This window comes from Thalassophryne amazonica, chromosome 17 (assembly GCF_902500255.1).
Source record: "Thalassophryne amazonica chromosome 17, fThaAma1.1, whole genome shotgun sequence".
In the NCBI taxonomy this organism is placed as follows: domain Eukaryota; kingdom Metazoa; phylum Chordata; class Actinopteri; order Batrachoidiformes; family Batrachoididae; genus Thalassophryne; species Thalassophryne amazonica.
Genome location: NC_047119.1, coordinates 67,485,946 through 67,509,326, shown reverse-complemented (window position 1 = coordinate 67,509,326; position 23,381 = coordinate 67,485,946). Strand labels below are relative to the sequence as shown.

Here is a 23,381-nt window from a genome sequence, read left to right as displayed (position 1 = left end):
CAAATTACACACTGAAATGTTGAAATTACATTACTACAGCTTAATATAAATCAATATAGAAAATATAGACCAACATAATACAGCATCATAATAAACCAACATAACTGATCTTGATCAGCACTTGCATGACTTTTCTAATTTTGTCTTTAAACACGATTACAATGGACACAAACTAACACAATCAAGGTGTTTGCTGTGTACTCTCAGCTGTAGTTCAAAGTATTTGACAAAAATTGTTGGGGAAAGTGTAGTGACATGGACCCACAACAGGGGGCGCAAATGAACGGTCAATAGATGAGCCAAAAGGTAACAATTTAATGTTGTGAATGTGCACAACGATTATACAGACAATCACAGAATCTGATAGCAGTCAATAGACCAAGGTGACGTGTGGGCAGGCTCGAGGATAGAAGACGTCTGTCCTGAGAAGAGCCGGAACCACACGATTTCCACCGCCACAGAACCCGGTGAATACTGGAGCCACCAAGTCCCGAATTCCCAGGTGATCACCGTCCCCGACTGTTGGATCTGGTACTGCTGGCGAGGAGCATAAACAGTGAGATGTGGGTGTGTGCACACCCAGTAACAAAAACAGTCAGAAGGTGGAAAGTCACCTCCACCTCTAATCACACACTCATGCAGCTCCTGTTAAACCACTTATCTTTTTTGGGTGTGAAGCGTAGCAGTCGCTGTTCACACCAAACGCCAATCCAGCTGATAAGGCACACCACAGGAAAATGGCTGCAAAAGAGTTCAGACTATTATTTAGTTTTAAGTCAGCAGAGAAATTACCTTCACGGGTAGATGATATCTCGGCAGCGAGGTGGAGATGACGTCCGGCTTTTATGGAGTGGATTGATGAAGTGGAGATGGGTGACAGCTGTCATGAGTTGATGAGTGACAGCTGTCTTCTGGCGGCCCACACAACAAAAATGATATTAATTAGTAATTGGACATATTAAATATGTTATTTTTATACAACCCCTGGCAATAATTATGGAATCACCGGCCTCGGAGGATGTTCATTCAGTTGTTTAATTTTGTAGAAAAAAAGCAGATCACAGACATGACACAAAACTAAAGTCATTTCAAATGGCAACTTTCTGGCTTTAAGAAACACTATAAGAAATCAGGAAAAATAATTGTGGCAGTCAGTAACTTTTTTAGACCAAGCAGAGGGGAAAAAATATGGACTCACTCAATTCTGAGGAATAAATTATGGAATCACCCTGTAAATTTTCATCCCCAAAACTAACACCTGCATCAAATCAGATCTGCTCGTTAGTCTGCATCTAAAAAGGAGTGATCACACCTTGGAGAGCTGTTGCACCAAGTGGACTGACATGAATATGGCTCCAACACGAGAGATGTCAATTGAAACAAAGGAGAGGATTATCAAACTCTTAAAAGAGGGTAAATCATCACGCAATGTTGCAAAAGATGTTGGTTGTTCACAGTCAGCTGTGTCTAAACTCTGGACCAAATACAAACAACATGGGAAGGTTGTTAAAGGCAAACATACCGGTAGACCAAGGAAGACATCAAAGCATCAAGACAGAAAACTTAAAGCAATATGTCTCAAAAATTGAAAATGCACAACAAAACAAATGAGGAACGAATGGGAGGAAACTGGAGTCAACATCTGTGACCGAACTGTAAGAAACCGCCTAAAGGAAATGGGATTTACATACAGAAAAGCTAAACGAAAGCCATCATTAACACCTAAACAGAAAAAAACAAGGTTACAATGGGCTAAGGAAAAGCAATCATGGACTGTGGATGACTGGATGAAAGTCATATTCAGTGATGAATCTCGAATCTGCATTGGGCAAGGTGATGATGCTGGAACTTTTGTTTGGTGCCGTTCCAATGAGAAATATAAAGATGACTGCCTGAAGAGAACATGTAAATTTCCACAGTCATTGATGATATGGGGCTGCATGTCAGGTAAAGGCACTGGGGAGATGGCTGTCATTACATCATCAATAAATGCACAAGTTTACGTTGATATTTTGGACACTTTTCTTATCCCATCAATTGAAAGGATGTTTGGGGATGATTGAAATCATTTTTCAAGATGATAATGCATCTTGCCATAGAGCAAAAACTGTGAAAACATTCCTTGTAAAAAGACACATAGGGTCAATGTCATGGCCTGTAAATAGTCCGGATCTTAATCCAATTGAAAATCTTTGGTGGAAGTTGAAAAAAATGGTCCATGACAAGGCTCCAACCTGCAAAGCTGATCTGGCAACAGCAATCAGAGAAAGTTGGAGCCAGATTGATGAAGAGTACTGTTTGTCACTCATTAAGTCCATGCCTCAGAGACTGCAAGCTGTTATAAAAGCCAGAGGTGGTGCAACAAAATACTAGTGATGTGTTGGAGCGTTCTTTTGTTTTTCATGATTCCATAATTTATTCCTCAGAATTGAGTGATTCCATATTTTTTTCCCTCTGCTTGGTCTAAGAAAGTAACCGTTACTGACTGCCACAATCTTTTTTTCTTGATTTCTTATAGTGTTTATTAAAGCCAGAAAGTTGCCATTTGAAATGACTTTAGTTTTGTGTCATGTCTGTGATCTGCTTTTTTTCTACAAAATTAAGCAACTGAATGAACATCCTCTGAGGCTGGTGATTCCATAATTTTTGCCAGGGGTTGTAGTAGAGAAGAATAAACAGTCACAAAAGCTGGAGTTTTAACCTAACCAGACCCCTCCAACTGAGAGGCAGACTGCTATAGGCTCAGTGTAAAGGCTATACCAGCACCGCAGAGAGGGCGCCAGTGGACCTCAGTCTGCAGTTCATCTCCATCTTAAAGACACTAATCACACGTTTGAGGACAACTGAATGAACATCCTCCGAGGCCAGTGATTCCATAATTTTTGCCAGGGGTTGTATAAAATCATCAGTATGACATTAATAATTAGTAATTGGATATAATATAATGCATCTGGAAAGTATTCACAGCACTTCACTTTACTGGCTGTAAAGGTTATTTGTATTCAAAAGAATCCTTGTATTACTACTTATGGGCTCTGAAAATGGAGTTACTGTGTATGCAGATGGTTATAATTGTTGTGTGGGCTGCTGAAGAGGAGGTACTGCTGGCCCACCACCAGAGGGCGCCCTGCCTGTTGGCAGGTTTCAGGCACTAGAGCAGGGGTGGCCAAGTTCTGTCCTCGAGAGGCACATTCCTGACACTCTTAGTTGTCTCCCTGCTCCAACACACCTGAATCCAATGAGCCTTTCATTGGATCCAATGAGCCTTTCATTGGATTCAGGTGTGTTGGAGCAGGGAGACAACTAAGAGTGTCAGGAATGTGCCTCTCGAGGACAGAACTTGGCCACCCCTGCACTAGAGGGAGCAGTAGCCAGGAAGAATCCACCAGGTGCACCGTGGGGCTGTCATCACCTGTCATCAATCACCTCATCTCTTCATCCATAAAAGCCTGGGAGAGACACCATAACTCTGCCGAGTTATCTGCTTACCTCACAAGTAAACCTACTCAGCCGTTTTCTGCTGTTCGCACATTCATTGTAACTGAAGTCTTTGCAGTTGTGACTTATACTTGCAGCTTGTAGCCGAGTTTGTGGAAGTTGGAGGAATTGGCGTCTCCACTCCTCACTTCTGACTTACTAAGTATAACAATTGACACTGCACGTCCTCCAGTTTTTCCTCTGTACTCTGGGAGTATCTGGATTTATTCCTTCAGGAGGATTTCTATGAGTTACTGACTGTTTGCTGGGTGTACACACACCCACCTTAACCTGTTTTGTTCCTGCCAGCAGTACCGGGTCTGACAGCTGGAGCAGTGGCCACCTGGGGATTCAGGACTTGGCGGCTCTGGTGTGTTGCAGGTCTCCGTTGGCGGTGGAACTTTGTGGGTCCCGGCTCTTCTTTGGATAGGCGTCTCCTACCCTCGGGCCTGCCCACGCGTCACGGTTTTGAATTGACTGTCTAAAGCATAATTGAGTGTTTGTGCACATTTGCAGAATAAATTGTTATTTATTTGGAAACCCTATTGACCGTTCATTTACACCCCCTGGCGTGGGTCTGTGCATTCACTTTTACCAACAGTAATTCCTAAATGATTCATGTGATATATTTATCAAACCCCTTGAATTAAAGCTGAAGAATTAAAATTATTTCCACTGTGGTCCTCCAAAAAAAAAAAAAAAAAAAGAATTCTGGAACATGTGAGTTGTCCTCCTCCACCTCTGACAGGACTTGACCAGCCTGTTGCCAGAGCCTGCATGACCGGACCAGCAGAATTAAATGTATTTCTACTGTGGTCCTCCAGAAACAAGCAAACAAACAAACAAAAACCAAATAAATAAATACCCCCCCCCCCCCCCAAAGAAACAACAAAGACTGAATCCAGATCAAGCACATCCTCAGCCACCGCACAGGACTCCTCCAGCCCATTGCCCCTGCCTGCACATCAGGTTGTACCCAGGCCAACTGCTGAAGGCCGCTGGACTTGCTCAACTGCATCCAGGAGCCCAGTTCCACTCTGATCACACAGCGTGTCATCAACCCTGCACAGGTTGTCTCACATGTTGCGCACATTCTCACTCAGGGAAACTAAATTCAAAAGGGTTCAAAATGCCCGCAAGGACTCTGTGATTAGAGAGAAAATGTGTGGTGCAATTTTTTTGAATGGTTCAAAATTCAGCTAACGAGAGAGCGATGCCCTGCAACTCACACAAGAAGAATACAAACCCCAACGCAACGCAAAATTTTGGGAACTCCCTTGCATATGCCATCCATCAACAGTCACAGCCCAGTGAGACAGTACACTAAGGGCCCTTGGGCAAGGTCCTAAATCCCAAAGTTACTCCTGGTGTGTAGTGAGCGCCTTGCATAGCAGCTTGTGTTGGTAAAATAAGTGAATCAACCAGTCAGTATGAGTGGAAGCTTAGTTTACCCATAATCCCTTTGGGCATCTGTGTGCTAATGTTAAAATCTTCAGAATTAGTGCATTCTTTTAAAATTAACAGATATGTGTTATATATCACTTTGTACATGAGTTTACATTAATGTAGTTTTCTATCCGGAATAATTTTATTTATAAAGCAAAACCATAATTCAAACCTGCTTTCCATTTCAAGACCACTGCCTCATTGCTGGATCACTGTATCCTGTCAAGGTGAATGACTCTTTCCTACAGCAGGGGGCAGAGCGCACAAAGACAGAAGCGCTGGCTCGTTGGCTGTTTGGGTTTGTGATCGCCTTTGATTCTATTTCTGATTTAATTCTATTAAACTCAAAATCGGCTAGTTAGTAGCTGAGAGTGTATGGGAGATAAAATTTAAAGCTATTGGTTAACTGTAGCTTCTGATAGGTTTTTAGGCAGGTTATTGGTTTAGCATTAAAAAAGATAACTTTTCAGTTAGATGACTACCAGTTATCGAAGCTAACTTTTTTGGTTAGCTGTGCCCACCACTATGTTTTTGTTTCTGTGTAGGCTCTCAGTTATCCAGGTGGTTTCCATAGTAGAGAAGCTTGAATCTTCGACTGGACTGGGTTCTTGACCCAAGGACGTTTCACTTCAAATCGCAGAAGCTTCCTCTGCTAAAATTCTTGCTCTGGTAGTCTCAGGAGAGTCGCCAGGGGAGCCGTCAGGAGAGGCGTCTGTCCCATCATTAGGAGGGACGGCTGCCCTGTCATTAGGAGGGTGCTAACTAGAGCACAATAGGTGCTAATTAGAGCTATTGTTTAGTCACTAGCCTATAGCAGTCTGCCTCTCGGTAGGAGGGGTCTGGATAGGTTTAAAACTCCAGCTTTTGTGGCTTCTGTTTATTCTTCTCTACAAGAGTCAAGATAGAAGAGTCAGACTACCAGTGCAAGAATTTTAGCTGAGGAAGCTTCTGCGATTTGAAGCGAAACGTCCTTGAGTCAAGCAACCTAGTCCAGTATAAGATTCAAGCTTCTCTACTACACCACTGTGTTCGTGTGTCTGAATATTAGTCATCACTGTAAAGCGCTTTGAGCTTCTGATTCAGATGGAAAAATTCTACATAAATTCAATTCATTTAACAAGTTTAGCTAATTTTATTTCAGAATCGAACACTGCAGGATTAAAACATTAGCAGTGTCACATTCCAGTTCCAGTTTGGAAGTGTCTGCACCTGATGACACTTAGGAGGTGTTCCAGTAATGAGGTGTTCAGCTGTTTCACCTCAGGGAGCTGCTCCCATTAATGATCCAGAGTCAGGTTTTCCTGGCCAGAAAACCTCTCACTTAAGGTTGCGCTCAGATTTCACACCATATAAACAACAAAGTACAATACGTGTTATGTGTCGGACGCAGCTCGGAGAACCGACCAGCGTTTGAAGGACCCAGTATGAAATAAGCAGAGCACGGTACAAAGGCTAACTGAATTTAATACATAACAGTGATAATAACAAAAGATAATATAACAAAAAGGTGCGGCCTGGCGTGGTGCGCTCCCAGCAGCACTAACGGTCCGGAGCCAGAAGCTGTTTCGGACCCAAGGACCCCGCCGACACCCCCCAGGTGGCCGCAACAACCGAGTCTGTGAATGAAGGAACCATTATGTGAGTCCACACTCTACACACAGAACACTTAAAGGTGTACAAACAGCAAACACTTCCTGGCTTGATTACTGATCAGCTCCCAACCTGCAGGCATGGAACATCCCGTTCACAAAACTCCACCGCAGTGGAAGCTGATACATGACTAACATACAGCTCAATACAATAAGGTGTGAGGGACACCACATTTACTGACTGTATAACAGTTAGTCACAAAATCTAACGTACCTCAGGAAGTGTGCTGACGAGCGTGAGACCTCACCCCCTCCTCTTTCACAGACTGTGCATCAAACCTGGACATTCTCAGCGTCCGCTGCTGATGAGATGGCTCCCAAGACGACGATCTCACCCGTCTGGTCACAAGGTCGAGTCTCTGGCAAATACACACTGTGCACTCCAGTCTTAAATGCCAACATGCTCCAATCCATCCAGATGCACCTCAGCTGTGAGTCCTGACGAGTCGCAGGTGATCAGGGTGAGGTCCTGACAGCCTCAGCAACACAGCCACTCAGTCCCAAATGCACGCCACCTGGGAGGAAACCAAACGACAAACAAACCGGCAGCCAGGCCCCCCCAGCCATATAACAATACGCACCAAATCCACTTCAACTTTATGATTGAAGAAAACGTCTTGTTGTTTTGCTGCATAGTTTCTATTGAAAACTTGACAAGAGTAGTTTTTGTGTAGTTTTTGTGTGATACCTCGGTTTCAGATTTTTTGCTGAATGAAGATTAATGTGTTTGCTCTGATTTGTCGGTTGATGTGAGTCTGACACAGTTGTGTGTATTTTGTACCGAGAAACTTGACCAGCAGAGAATGAGGATAATTCTTCAGATGCTCCAAGTAGATCTTTAAATTGGCCAGAAGAAACCTGATTTCCCTTTTGTTCTGGGTCTTCAAAAAGAAGCGTTTATCATTCCTGCAAGTTCAGAAAGTACACCGGAAAAAACATCATTAGTTCTCAACACAACAACCTCCATAATCAGTTTTTACCTGATGTCCATTGGGCACTGCGAAGACTTTGCGTCTGTCCATCTGTCCGTGTGTCTGTGCTCAGCATAACTCCAGTCCTATTACTGCCAGAGTCTTCAAATTTACAGGGAACATTCTTGGGACACAGACCTTGGACAAGTTTAAAGATGCTAAACTTAACCCATTTTAAGAGGTTAAAAAGTCATTCTGTTTCAATCAGTTCCATTCTTTTTTCTTTTTTTTTTTTGAGTGGCAATCAAGTGACAGCTAATCAGAGTAGCGCTGCACTGTGGCGTCAGTGTCTGGTCTCTCCAAAATCGCTTCGTTTTTTTGTTACAGTCACTTGCCCACTTCTGGATCACTGCTGTAGTATTTGCGCCGCAATTTTTCATAATCAGCGTGAATAAGCTAATACTTGGTACCAATGGAAAAACAGATGTTTTGTCGACAAACGACCACAAGCTCGACCAGATCCAGTTGTCCTTGTGATCAGAAGAGGAATCAAAACATCCCGGTCTCCGTGGTGTGCGCACGTTTTCTGACTCACTCATTCCCAAAGAGTGTGAAAGTGATGATCTCTATTAAGTAGCAAAGGTGAGTTAGCCCTTCAGTGTCACTGGTTCTAGAGTGGGAAAATACTTACTTACTTGGGTAGAAAATGTCAGTGTGTTATGTCTTGCTGTTTAATTGCTGCATGCATTTATCTCAGATAGATAGACAGACAGACAGACAGATATCAATCAATCAATTTTATTTATATAGCGCCAAATCACAACAAACAGTTACCCCAAGGCGCTTTATATTGTAAGGCAAGGCCATACAATAATTACGGAAAAACCCCAACGGTCAAAACGACCCCCTGTGAGCAAGCACTTGGCGACAGTGGGAAGGAAAAACTCCCTCTTAACAGGAAGAAACCTCCAGCAGAACCAGGCCCAGGGAGGGGCAGTCCTCTGCTGGGACTGGTTGGGGCTGAGGGAGAGAACCAGGAAAAAGACATGCTGTGGAGGGGAGCAGAGATCAGTCACTAATGATTAAATGCAGAGTGGTGCATACAGAGCAAAAAGAGAAAGAAACAGTGCATCATGGGAACCCCCCAGCAGTCTAAGTCTATAGCAGCATAACTAAGGGATGGTTCAGGGTCACCTGATCCAGCCCTAACTATAAGCTTTAGCAAAAAGGAAAGTTTTAAGCCTAATCTTAAAAGTAGAGAGGGTGTCTGTCTCCCTGATCTGAATTGGGAGCTGGTTCCACAGGAGAGGAGCCTGAAAGCTGAAGGCTCTGCCTCCCATTCTACTCTTACAAACCCTAGGAACTACAAGTAAGCCTGCAGTCTGAGAGCGAAGCGCTCTATTGGGGTGATATGGTACTATGAGGTCCCTAAGATAAGATGGGACCTGATTATTCAAAACCTTATAAGTAAGAATTTGAATAATCAGGTCCCATCTAGAATAGAATTTAAAATTCTTCACCTTATAAGTAAGAAGAAGAATTTAAAATTCTATTCTAGAATTAACAGGAAGCCAATGAAGAGAGGTCAATATGGGTGAGATATGCTCTCTCCTTCTAGTCCCTGTCAGTACTCTAGCTGCAGCATTTTGAATTAACTGAAGGCTTTTCAGGGAACGTTTAGGACAACCTGATAATAATGAATTACAATAGTCCAGCCTAGAGGAAATAAATGCATGAATTAGTTTTTCAGCATCACTCTGAGACAAGACCTTTCTCATTTTAGAGATATTGTGTAAATGCAAAAAAAGCAGTCCTACATATTTGTTTAATATGCGCATTGAATGCCATATCCTGATCAAAAATGACTCCAAGATTTCTCACAGTATTACTAGAGGTCAGGGTAATGCCATCCAGAGTAAGGATCTGATTAGACACCATGTTTCTAAGATTTGTGGGGCCAAGTACAATAACTTCAGTTTTATCAGTTGGATCAGGTGACCCTGAACCATCCCTTAGTTATGCTGCTATAGACGTAGACTGCTGGGGGGTTCCCATGATGCACTGTTTCTTTCTCTTTTTGCTCTGTATGCACCACTCTGCATTTAATCATTAGTGATCGATCTCTGCTCCCCTCCACAGCATGTCTTTTTCCTGGTTCTCTCCCTCAGCCCCAACCAGTCCCAGCAGAAGACTGCCCCTCCCTGAGCCTGGTTCTGCTGGAGGTTTCTTCCTGTTAAAAGGGAGTTTTTCCTTCCCACTGTAGCCAAGTGCTTGCTCACAGGGGGTCGTTTTGACCGTTGGGGTTTTACATAATTATTGTATGCCCTTGCCTTACAATATAAAGCGCCTTGGGGCAACTGTTTGTTGTGATTTGGCGCTATATAAAAAAATTGATTGATTGAATTGATTGATTGATCCATGTCTTTATGTCTGTAAGACAATCCTGCAGTTTGAATCTGTGAATATGTTTCTAACTTTAACGGAGGGAGGTTTCTGTCCTCACTGAGTTTGACACCTGCACCGTCCCAGTCAAACACCTCACCTGCCACTGTCCCCACAGAGAGACACGCCCAGTGGGGCCGGCTCACCTCCCTGACTGTAGTGACCCCCTTACCCCCCGCCAAAAAAGATTAATCTTGGTTTTGAGTATATTTCTTATTGTTACATGGGAAACAAGGTACCGGTAGATTCAGTAGATTCTCACAAATCCAACAAGACCAAGCATTCATGATATGCACACTCTTAAGGCTATGAAATTGGGTTATTATTTAAAAAAAAGTGGAAAAGGGGTGCTCACAATAATAGTAGCATCTGCTGTTGACGCTACAAACTCAAAACTATTATGTTGAAACTGCTTTTGTAGCAATCCTGTGAATCACTAAACTAGTATTTAGTTGTATAACCACAGTTTTTCGTGATTTCTTCACATCTGCGAGGCATTAATTTTGTTGGTTTGGAACCAAGATTTTGCTCATTTACTAGTGTGCTTGGGGTCATTGTATTGTTGAAACACTCATTTCAAGGGCATGTCCTCTTCATCATAAGGCAACATGACCTCTTCAAGTATTTTGACATATCCAAACTGATCCATGATACCTGGTATGCGATATATAGGCCCAACACCATAGTAGGAGAAACATGCCCATATCATGATGCTTGCACCACCGTGCTTCACTGTCTTCACCGTGAACTGTGGCTTGAATTCAGAGTTTGGGGGTCGTCTCACAAACTGTCTGCGGCCCTTGAACCCAAAAAGAACAATTTTACTCGCATCAGTCCACAAAATATTCCTCCATTTCTCTTTAGGCCAGTTGATGTGTTCTTTGGCAAATTGTAACCTCTTCTGCACATGTCTTATTTAACAGAGGGACTTTGCGGGGGATTCTTGCAAATAAATTAGCTTCACACAGGTGTCTTCTAACTGTCACAGCACTTACAGGTAACTCCAGACTGTCTTTGATCATCCTGGAGCTGATCAGTGGGTGAGCCTTTGCCATTCTGGTTATTCTTCTATCCATTCTGATTTGATGGTTGTTTTCCATTTTCTTCCATGTGTCTCTGGTTTTTTTTGTCCATTTTAAAGCATTGGAGATCATTGTAGATGAACAGCCTATAAATTTTTGCACCTGCGTATAAGTTTTCCCCTCTCCAATCAACTTTTTAATTAAACTACGCTGTTCTTCTGAACAATGTCTTGAACGTCCCATTTTCCTCAGGCTTTCAAAGAGAAAAGCATGTTCAACAGGTGCTGGCTTCATCCTTAAATAGGGGACACCTGATTCACATCTGTTTGTTCCACAAAACTGACTCACTGACTGAATGCCACACTACTATTATTGTGAACACCCCCTTTTCTACTTTTTTTTTTACTAATAGCCCAATTTCATAACCTTAAGAGTGTGCATATCATGAATGATTGGTCTTGTTGGATTTGTGAGAATCTACTGGATCTACTGGTACCTTGTTTCCCATGTAACAATAAGAAATATACTCAAAACCTGGATTAATCTTTTTAGTCACATAGCACTACTGTTATTCTGAACACTACTGTATGGGGGACAGTGACACTCACCAACAAAGTCACCTAAGCCACAGGTCTCCACAACTGTATTAGTTCATATTAGTTGTACATATACTCTGCATAATTTACCATTAAATTTCACTATCTTTTATACTGGCTAAAAATTACTCGCACCACGGAAAGCACCTTTTGGAGTTCCACTCAAATCTCATTGTAATACAAATAAGGGTGATTCTGAACCTAACACCCAGTCCATGCAAGCATCAAACTGTGTAGGAACTAGGACACATCCTTGATGAATGCCAGTATTCACTTGGAAAACCTCAAAGGGCCTGACGGCACTCTGCACAGAAAATGTGCTTGTGTAAAGCAAGTTGTTGGAGAGCAGGTAAATTCTTAAGATGCTCCAGCGAGCAGCATAATCAGCCAAATCAAATGCTTTGCAAAAAAAACGTAGGCTGCAAAGAAGCACTGCCCACATTCATGCTTGCACTACAGATACAAATTCTTTATTGTTTGTTGTAATTTGGCACTATACAAATAAAACTGATTTGATTGTAACCAGTACAACAAAAGGTAAGGTCTAAGCCTTTCAGTGCAAATACATGTATAAACCTGAGTAAACCACATGCAGACTTGAAAGTGTTGGGATCTCAGAGCAGCTGAACACAGCAGATGATAGGAAGCACAATGCAGACAGTCAAACGGGGAGTAGGATATTGAAGACTTTATAGTAAATTCAGGCAGTGGTCTGGTACACAAAGAAGCAGTCAGCGAGGCAAAAGTACGGGAAAGCGTAAGGCAATGGCATCGTCAAACATAACCAGGCTTAGGTCAAGAGCACGGCAAAAAGTAGTAAGCGGGCAGAGACAAAAACGAGGTCCAGGAAAACAAGCACGGTTGGGCACGGTGAGGCAAAGTACAAAACAAGGAACACAGAACAAGAGTGGGAGAGCTGGAACAGAGATATTAAAATCAACAAACTAGCAATTGCAAACAGAACTCAGAGCTTAAATACATGGTGAATAATTAGGCAGTGATGGCCAACAGGAATGAGGAAGTGCTGGTGAAGGGCAAGAGAGTGTAGTGATCAGAGGGTGTGACAGTGATACAAATTAAACTGGGCGTGAAACATGAGAACAAAGATGAGGAGGAGCAGACAAGAGAGTGCAGTGACAAAACCAGAAACTAATAATACTAAAATATCTAGGCCGACAAAAACAAAAAACTATTGACAGAATGGAATCTTAACATGAACAGAATAATATTAAGCGACAAATGGGTAAGACTGAAAAGAAGGTAACAAGTAAATCAAAAGCTAAAACTAGAACGGGACTGATGTATAAAACACAAAATAATTAAACCAACACTTCAGTGGTAAACCTGCCAAATAAAACCTGTGACAAAAATCAAAGACAGTGGATCAAAGACTAAACAAAACAAGAATGCCACTAAACATGTGGCTGATGTGTGAAGAACAGAAACAGGCTGTGAAAAAGCAAAATAAACAGATGTTCAAAAACCAAATAAAAGATAAATACAAAAAGGCTGACAGAAAATAAAGGACCTGAGCAGGGGCAAATCCTGACAGAAAAGTCTGGAGAAGAAAAGAAAAATAAACATAAATTTTAACAGAATGAAAGAGGTATGTCCAGAGAGCAAATTAAAACATAAAAAAAAAAAAAAAAAAAAAAAAAAAAATTCATATAACAACAAAGAGAAAAGTATGTACAAAACTGTGGATATTTCAGTGGCAGTGGATATGACATGTGACATGGCTACATGGTTCCAGTGGCAATAAACTGCTCACTCTGCCATGCCCCTCACCTTGCTTGCTTTCCATCCAGACTTCTGGTGGTGATCAAACTGCACCCGCATGGCATTTGAGTGCATTCTTGTTATTCTTACTACATTCTGGGTATCTGCATTTTCAAGCATACGCACGGGATGTGCACAAATCAGTCAAGGCGGGATCCACCCACAATTTAAGTAGTCAAATGGCATTCATACACGGCTGTCAGAATTTCTGTCCCCCTCGACTACACCTCAAAGTTTTGCAGAGGTATCAGACATGGTGCAGGCTGGGTCAAGGTCCAGAAATGAGCAAAGTTAATACAAATGGCATCAAGGAGTAATACAGGTAAAACAGAGGCACAGTCAAAAAACAGGCTGAGTACAGGGCAATGACGAGGCTGAAGTCAGAGTTCACAAGCAAGGTCAACAACACTGAAAAGCAAACAGGATGAGAACAAAAGGCGATAAAGTGAACAGTCAACAATCAGGCAGTGAGCTGTGGAACTGTGAGGGTTTAAATAAGCAAAAAATAAGCAGCAAACATATCAGGGTGATTAGAAGCAGGTGTGTGGAAGGTTCAGGAAAGAGGTGTGGTTTAGTAAACAAAGAAGAGGGAAGAAAGGCAAGAGAGTGCAGGAGGGCAAAACAAAGCGGTGCAAAGCAAGAGAAGTAAATGACAGAAAAACTAACTGTGAAAAACATGACATGTTCAAGACAGACAAATAATTAATGTGAGCAAAACAAAAGGGGCAAACCTAAGCACTAACATGACAAGTCAAAAAGGGGAAAATAAGAAAACTAATGATTACAACTAAAACTAGAATGGAACTGTTACTGACCGGTACACAAAAGTGAATAGAATAAATATGGCAAAACAAACTATTGGGTTGAACAGAAAACAAACCGGTGACTACTGAATAATGCAATAAACGACAAATGGAACATAATCTGATAAGCAACACCAAAGATAAATAATAACAAAAACCTTTGACTAAGCATTATACAATAAATGTGATAAACAGAACTAAACTAAGATGAAAGAAACCTAAAGGACCATGAGTGAACAAATACAAAAAATAACTATAGAATAAAAAAATGTGAAACAAAATGATAAGATAAAGAATGGAACCAGTGACTAAATAGTAAGCAAAGCAAAGCAATAAACAGAACCAACCTGAGATTTTCAAGAGAAAGTATAAACATATGAAAACTAAAACCAGAAAACCATAGAGGACAAAGAGCCGAAATCCGGACCTAAACCCCAAGCTGGGGCCAAGCATGACAGTGTGTGGTGTTCCTGGCCCAGGTCAATTTCTCATCTATGTGGACTCCCAGGAAACAAAGTCCCTGACCCTTTCCACACAGGTCCCCCCAATGATAATGGGCTGAATGTCTGTTTTGTTTCTCCTGAAATCTCTGATTAGCTCCTTGGTTTTGGATGTGTCCAGGAACAGGTTATTTTCTCTACACCACAATGTCAGCTGTTCAACCTCATCCCAGTAAGTCTAAAATACATCCTGCATGCTCACAAAGGTAGAAGCGCTGTGTGTGAGTAGTGGTTGGTGTCTGGTGTCTTACGTTAGGAAGAAGTCTGCTTTGCTTTTGGAGTTGCTGATGAACTGGAGGTAGCAGTGTTCAGAGCAGAGTGAATGTTGATACTCCTGCTCGGTCACTCCCAAAGAGCCACGCAGGCTGGCAAACACGGGACCAGCAAAAGTCTCCATCGTAAAATCCTGCGTGCACAAAGCAGTCCAGAGTAAACTGGTGGGATGGATCCAGTACACGAGTGAACCACATTATTTCCTACAGAGACACATGAGCTTACCTTGTGGATCTGAGTCACCTCTAACCTGAAATCATCATCTGACAGCTCGTTCTAAGGTGAAACAAAGACAGATGATGTCACAAAGAATAACAAGAGCAATCAGAGATTTCTGACATCTGCCAAACTGGATCTGGAACACCTCCAAAATTCAGTGGAGTCTTCCATGCCCTAATATCTACAACGCAGTCTCACAGCATGTCGTGATTCTGTGATATTGTCACGAAAAGTGCAAAATGTTCATAATGGGAGGACAAATTTATTCTAATACATTCCGTGACGGCTGCACAAACTTAAAAATGATGCGGGGGGTCTGGCGAGGTTATGGTTAGGGTTAGGGGAAGGAGTAGGGTCAGGTTATGGTTAAGGATAGGGTTGGGTGTCAGGGTAGGGTTAGTAATAGTAAGTTTTAACTTACTGACAGAAAAAAAATTGAAAATTTGAATCATTTCGTCACGGGAGCACGACACAACAGTAATCCTTTAAAGCCTACATAAAGTGTAACTTTGAATCCGGATCCGGATTTGGATCACCTCCAAATAGGGTTGCCAACCGTCCCTTGAAAAACGGAATCGTCCCTTATTTGGAAATAAAAGTGTGCATTCCGTATTGACCTGAAACGGGACGCAGTTTGTCCCGTATTTCTGTGAGAATCAAAAAGTCTGTAAAATGTCAATGGAATTGACTGGCGCTTTATATGGAAACTTACGGTAAATTTGATCCCAGCCTCTCTCCTGCTTTTCACCAATGAGCTGACAGACACGAGTTGACAATACAGAATCACTCTTATCTCATTGGTCGAGGGACATCTGCTCGCAAGAAGATACCGACGTCATGAGCCGACGACGGTCGCTGGACGACAATAACAAAGCAGCATGGCTGATATCGATACAGACACCGACACTGGCACTGCAGATATGCCTACGGACAGCAATGTCTGTAACGTCGTTACTACTGTTAAGGATTTTGTATATATGTTATCACTGTTAAACATTTGTACATTTGTCTTCTTTCTCATGAGAACGGTGTTGTGCTGTTTTGCACTTCACCCTGAGAATGTACGTGTTATTCAACCTTGTTTTAGCTTTGTCTTCTTTCTCATGAGAACGGTGTTGTGCCGTTTTGCACTTCACCCTGAGAATGTACGTGTTATTCAACCTTGTTTTAGCTTTGTCTTCTTTCTCATGAGAACGGAGATGTGCTGTTTTGCACCTGTCTTAATGCAATCCTGAGAATTCAATTTTGTTTTAGCACTCTGGGGTCAATCTGAGCTGGGAATGAAGGGCTGGATGTACTTATTATTATAATATAACTTTGTTTTCGCAGCCTCTAATGACTGGGAGTAAGAGAACGTTTTGACTATTGTGATGTGGTGTTTAGTGTGAAGGAGTGTGGAAGACAGGACACTTCAGGCAGATGCAGAACAGCTGATACCTGCAACAGACGAACGAGATGTGCTGACCTGAAAGTGTTCTTCCTTACAGCTGCACTTATTGACGTATGCGTTTATGTTATGGGAAGAAACTTGTCTTGCGTCATCACCCCCACCCTTAGGACAAGTTTCTTGTTTATGTGATGAGGGCGTCTCTTAATAAAAAGAGCGGAAAAGCAGGCCAGACTTTAGTGTAGCCTTGGTGTACAGCCTGGCCGCACTCCGCGCGTAAAATTTGACTTTCTGTCTCACTGGTGTTTCTTGACTCTGTTTGTCTTGTTAAAGGTTTTAAAAATGTTTGGAGGAGAAAATACCCAACATTGACTGGGGGCTCGTCCGGGAGCTCAACAACACCGGAGGTGTCCGGCGGAGGTCGTCAAGTCCAGACGTAAATCCTTGGCCAAGGTCCGATCGATCGATTGATCGTGTCTGCAATTGTCGACCACCGTTGGCATCGTCTGGTTGACGAGATTTTCCCGAAGAAGACAGACAGGAAGTCGAGTCAGTGAGTAAAATTTCTGTGTAAACAGTACTGAGTGAGTGGTGATCAGATCACATAAAACAGTTAAATTCCGCAAGCGATGATACAGAATCGTCTGTTAATGCAAAGCAGTTAAACTCTGTAAGGAGGGTGCGGACTCCTCTGTTTTAATACGCGTACCGGTAGGGGATAAAAGTGATCACATAAAACAGTTAAACTCCGTAAGCGATGATACAGAATCGTCTGTTAATGAAACACAGTTAAACTCTGTAAGGAGGGCGGACTCCTCTACGGTTGCGAGGGTCGCACGTAGTTAAATTCCGGAAGGAGGATACGGACTCCTCTGTTTTAATACGTAAAGGAAATCCCGGGTAGGAATATGTGCACTGTAAAAAAGCAGTTAAATCTGGCAGGGATGGCGGAGTCCCCTAATGCAGGACATTAGTTAAATTTCACGGGAGGGCAAGCTCCCCTGACATAAGAATACGCGTACGATTATTAGGAGTGTTTCTATGTGTAAATAGTGTTTTGCGCAAGTGTAAATAACTGTGTGAAAGTGTAATACTTTGGACAACGTTAGTGACAACCGTGCGTGTGGAAGCAGCAGGCAAGTGATTCCGCTTCCTACGGGGAGGTGAAAGGAATCAACCACACGACGGCAAATTGATTGTCACGTCCAAAGAAAGTGTGAAAACTTCAGATTTAGAACACCCTAGGTGTGCCCCTGTCTGAAGTCCAAATTATAACAAGGGATAAAAATATAATAAAAATGGGGGGTAAGACGTCTAAAAATAAGGAAAATTTATCAACTGACGACTGGAAATTTATGGAGGCAAAAAATCCAAAAGCAACAAAGAAATTGGAGACCTGGATAAATAAACATGACTTTGACGGACGACTGAACCTGATCAGCATACAAAAGCTGAAGAAGGAGTTAGAACGGGAACATAAAGGTGATGAGAAAAAGATGCAGAAAGTAGGGGCAGATTTAGTGGCATTTTGGGAGGAGGAAGCAGAGAACAGACAGAAAGGAGCAGAGAAGCGACGATTAGAGAAAGCAAGGAAAAAGAAAGCTGTAGGTAAGGCAGAAGAAGATGTGATAATTCAGCACAGAGAGCCAGAACAGCCTCAACAATCACCGCCGGCTGGATCGTTGGTGACAAAGAGACCTTTATCTCCTCTACCAGAGGATGACGATGTACCGCCACCACAGTATGATTTGGCAGTAAAACCTAAGGTAAAAAGAGAAAAACCAGAAAAACCACAAACACGCAGTCAAGCGAAAGTGCCTACAGCCCCTCCCATGGTGGAACATAGTGATCAGGGAGGTGCCTATCCTATGATAGAAGTACCAAATCCTCGTGCAGGAACAGCAGGACAGCTACCAACCATGCTCGTTTATCGGACATGGAATGCTGATGATATCAAAGCAGCAGTCGACATGATACCATCGCCACATGTCGATATCGAGGGCTTTATGCAGGATATAGAAAACATTAGAACATCTTACCACCTTAATGGACCTGAAGTCCAACAGGTGTGGATGAAAGCATGTGGCCCTAAATGGAGTCAGGTACGCGGAGACTGGAATCCTGCAGATCAACAAGGCGTACCACTGACACATGATGATCTAGTCTTGAAAACAAGAGTGGAAGCTATGATTACACGTGCGAAAGGAGTGTTAGGACCAAAGATAAATTATACTGAAATTACCAGGACAACTCAGAAAGAAGGAGAGCCATGGACAGAGTTTAGATGCAGATTTGAGAATGTATTTAGGGTCCATAGTGGCATATTGCCAGAAACACCTGTGTATGAACAACAATTGAAAAACGCTCTGATCCAACATTCCAATAAGGATATAAAAGCTTGGATACAGAAACATTGGATTGGATTGCCTACAGGCACATTGGAAGAAACACATACACACTGCTGTCATGCAGAAGAAGTCTTAAAGCAGAAAAAGACAAGAAACAGCGACAAAGGAGTGTATGTAGCACATGGAGATGATGAAATATATTACCAGCAGGGTAACTTAAGACAGCAGAAGCAGTGCAAACGCCCCAAAAAGCCATGGCAAAATAGACAAGGTGGACAGCCACAACGTCAAGGACCATGGCAACCACAACAGCAGCACAGACAGGGAGGGCCACCACGTGGTCCCCTGATTTGTTGGAACTGTGGAAGAGAGGGACATATGTATAGAAATTGTCCGAATCCACCTACTGAGGGAGCAGCAGGGAGAATTCCACAACGGAATAATCCTCCGCAGCCACAGTATCCACAATGACTAGAATCCATAATCCATGATTCCACATCAGATAGGCAGTCTGATTGTGATATGGATCTGTGTGCCTTGCTGGGAAATCCGGTACCAAAACCAGAAGTGACTTTGTTGGTAAATGGACGACCAGTGACATTCCTTTGTGATACAGGAGCATGTAGAACCACATGTAATGACAACATACCTGTCCATCAATTAAGCAACGAAATCTTTAGGGTTCGCTCTGCAAATGGACAAACATCAGACGTCCCTATCACCAAACCCATAACGTTGACAGATCCATTTGGCCTGACGTGTACTATGTCAGTGTTGAGCATGCCACAATGTCCAGTTAACCTCCTAGGACGAGACGGATTGACTGCATTGGGCTTGTCCATAATTGTGGAACAAGGGAAATTAGTTGTTGAACGCACAGGAGGCGTTAACATGGTAAGAGAAGAAAGCGATGACCCCACATTCCACTATTATTATACATTTGACATTTCAGAAGAAGATGCTGCAGGATGGGGTAAAGATGTCGTCTTGCAAGCGACAGCCCTACTAAAAAATCCTGAACAACAGATGTCACCACCTGACCTGCATGTCACAATGTGGCATAAAGATCCTCCAGGTCCGGATGGTGACTATGAAACTAAATTGAAAAATGTTTCACCTGTGAAACTGACAATGACCGATTTGATTCATGATGGCAACTCAACAGCTGTCATAACAGTAACAGGCGCCACTGAAGATGTATCAAAATTGAGATTCACAGGTATGCCATTACATATGTCACTTTGTAAGCCATATTTGACAGAATGGCAAGAATTGGGACTGACAGTCATAACAGCTTTGTCAGCCTCTGATTGGAGCAGAGTTGGACCACGAACGGAGTTCAGTCCATCAACCAAGTTGTATAAAGTGCCAGTTAATGTCTCATTGGTGCTGACAGCTGGAACACACATTGATGTGTCCACTTCACAATCCTGAGTGTTTCAGTTGAGTCCTGAAGAAGATGCACTTCTCTCTTCAGTACCGTCAGGATTGTGGACAACAGGTCCTTCAGACGTAGGACTGATTAAAAATGCACAACCTGTAGTTATAAGGCCAAAAACAGAATACAGACCATGTGTAAGACAGTATCCATTGAAACCTGATGCAATTGACGGAATCAGGCCAGTAATAGAGGATTTATTAACAGCAGGAGTAATAGTGCCATGTCCAGATTCACCATGTAACACACCCATATTTCCTGTAAAAAAGGCTCCGCCCTCAGTGGGGTGGAGAATGATTCAAGATCTGCAGGCAGTAAATGCTGCTGTGATTAAAAGAGCACCATGCGTCCCAGATCCACACACCTTGTTAAATTCGCTGAGACCAAATTCTAATAGTTTCTCAGTAATTGACATAAGTAATGCATTTTTCTCTGTGCCAGTACATCCAGATAGTCAATTCTGGTTTGCTTTTACCTTTAAAGGACAACGATATACATTCACCAGATTACCGCAGGGTTACGCAGAGAGCCCAACTATTTATTCTCAAGTCATGTCAGCATGTTTAGCCAATTTCGTTCCACCGGCAGATAGCCAACTGTTAGTGTATGTTGATGACATTTTGATTGCCTCTGACACACGAGAAAACTGCATAACTGACACAGTAGCATTATTATGTTTCTTATTTGACAATGGCCACAGAGTGAGTAGAAACAAAGTTCAGTTGTGTAGGGATAAAGTAAAATATTTAGGACATGAGTTATCAGCCACAGGGCGCACGATCCTGTCTGACAGGAAGGAAGCAATTTTGCACGCTCCAAAACCACAAACCAAAAAGCAGATGATGTCATTTCTTGGATTGACAAATTACTGCAGGGCATGGATTCCTTGCTATGCAGAGTTGACTAGTCCACTTTCTGATTTGATGTACAAAGATGATATTTCAATGTCAACCGTGTTGGAATGGAACAAAGATGCTGAGGAAGCCTTTGTAAATGTAAAACAAACATTAGTGTCATCCACAGTTTTGGCACTACCAGATTATAGTAAACCATTCATTCAAACAGTTGATTGTAAGAATAAGTTCATGACTAGTGTTTTGGTTCAAGTGTATGGCTCAAAATTGAGGCCAGTTGCCTACTACTCATCTAAATTGGATGCAGTAGCAAGTGCTTTACCACCATGCGTACAGGCTGTTGTTGCAGCCTCTATGGCTGTTCAAAGTAGCAGTAATGTTGTTCTATTCCATCAGTTGACACTGAAAGTTCCACATGCAGTCTCTGCACTTCTGTTGCAGACAAACATGAGCCTTTTGTCCCCAGCAAGACATCTTTCGTGCATGTCCTTGCTATTATCACAGCCACACCTTACGATAGAGCGATGTACAACATTGAATCCCTCCACATTGATACCTTTACCTGAGGATGGTGAGCCGCACAATTGTCTTGATGTAGCAACAGTTTGTACAAAAGCACGCCCAGACCTCCGGGACACACCCATCCCAAACAGTACAATCGTGTATGTGGATGGTTCTTCCACCAAAAATGCTTATGGACAAACGCAATCTGGATATGCTGTCGTCACAAATTCAGAAGTATTAGATTCTGCTTCATTGCCATCGTCATTTTCAGCACAAGCAGCTGAATTAGTTGCTTTAACTGCAGCTTGCTATCTGTTTCAAGGTACGGCCGTATCAATTTATACAGACAGCCAGTACGCTTTCAGCACAGTGCATGTGTTTGCAAAACTATGGGAGGAGCGTGGAATGGTGACATCGTCTGGAAAGCCAGTGACTCATGCCACTCTCCTAACTGCCCTACTGCAAGCTGTGAAGTTGCCTCAACAAATTGCTATATGCAAATGTGCGGCTCACACCAATGGCTCTGACAGTGTTTCAAAAGGAAATGATTTTGCTGACAGAGCAGCAAAAGAGGCAGCAGCAGCTTCTTCTATTTTTGTTGTACAAGAAACTACTCCAGATTTGCATTTAGGTCATACACTGCTTGCTGACATGCAACAGCAGGCAACAGACAGAGAAAAACAAATGTGGATAGCTAAAGGAGCTACGTATGCAAATGACTTGTACGTATGACCACAAAAGAAACCCATATTGCCAAAAAATATGTTTAAATGGGCAGCTATTATGAGCCATGGCGTGACGCATGTCTCATCAGGGGGTATGATATCGCAATTGCAATCTATTTTTTGTCTTTATGGGTTCGATGCATATGCAAAACAGCATTGTAGAGCATGCATGATATGTGCAAAACACAACTCACAAGGCAATTTGAGACCCCAAAGAGGTAAATTTCCAACACCACAATATCCCTTTCAAGTGATTCATATGGATTATATACAGCTGAGTAAACATGAAGGGAAGGAATTTTGTTTAGTCATAATTGATGCCTTCTCAAAATGGGTAGAATTGTTCCCTACAAAACATGCGGATTCACTTACAGTGGCTAAAGCATTATGCAAAGACATCATCCCACGATTTGGAATACCAGAAACAGTCTATTCAGATAATGGAGCGCATTTTGTTAATACAATAGTGCAATACGTAGGAGAAGCACTACAGGTTAATCTCAAAAATCATTGTTCTTATCATCCACAAAGCGCCGGATTAGTGGAAAGGATGAATGGAACAGTAAAAAACAGACTTAGAAAGACAATGGAGGAAACAGGCAGACCATGGACGCATTGTGTAGATTTGGTAAAAATGTATATAAACATAACTAGTACCATGGGGTTGACACCGTATGAAACATTGTTTGGCAGAAAATATCGATTGCCATATTATGGACAAATTTGGGATGTACCTGAGGAAGCAAATTTGGCGGATTACATGAGAAAAATGTTAGAAGGACAACGAGGGAGAGTTCCAAACACTGATGATCCCATTTCTCCACAGGAGGACCCTAAAGTGGTACCTGGAGACTGGGTGTTGATAAGAAGCATCAAGAGAAAACACTGGCATTCACCTAAATGGGAAGGGCCCTATCAAGTACTACTCACAACACCCACAGCTTTGAAAATTGGGGAAAGAAGTACATGGATTCATTTAACTCACTGTAAGAAAGTCATTTCTGCAGA

The 23,381-nt window shown here is 42.3% G+C and overlaps 1 protein-coding gene across 1 annotated transcript in view; it reads right to left on the bottom strand.

The window, feature by feature from the left end:
* Nucleotides 1–23,381, bottom strand: part of pip5kl1 (phosphatidylinositol-4-phosphate 5-kinase-like 1) — a 130,167-nt gene that overhangs the window by 34,321 nt on the left and 72,465 nt on the right. The window contains exons 3-5 of the mRNA XM_034192719.1: nt 15,124–15,174; nt 14,877–15,031; nt 7,354–7,478 (exon numbers count right to left, since the gene is read on the bottom strand). Coding sequence (XP_034048610.1) covers nt 7,354–7,478; nt 14,877–15,031; nt 15,124–15,174 — 331 coding nt within the window. The remainder of the gene's footprint in view (nt 1–7,353; nt 7,479–14,876; nt 15,032–15,123; nt 15,175–23,381) is intronic.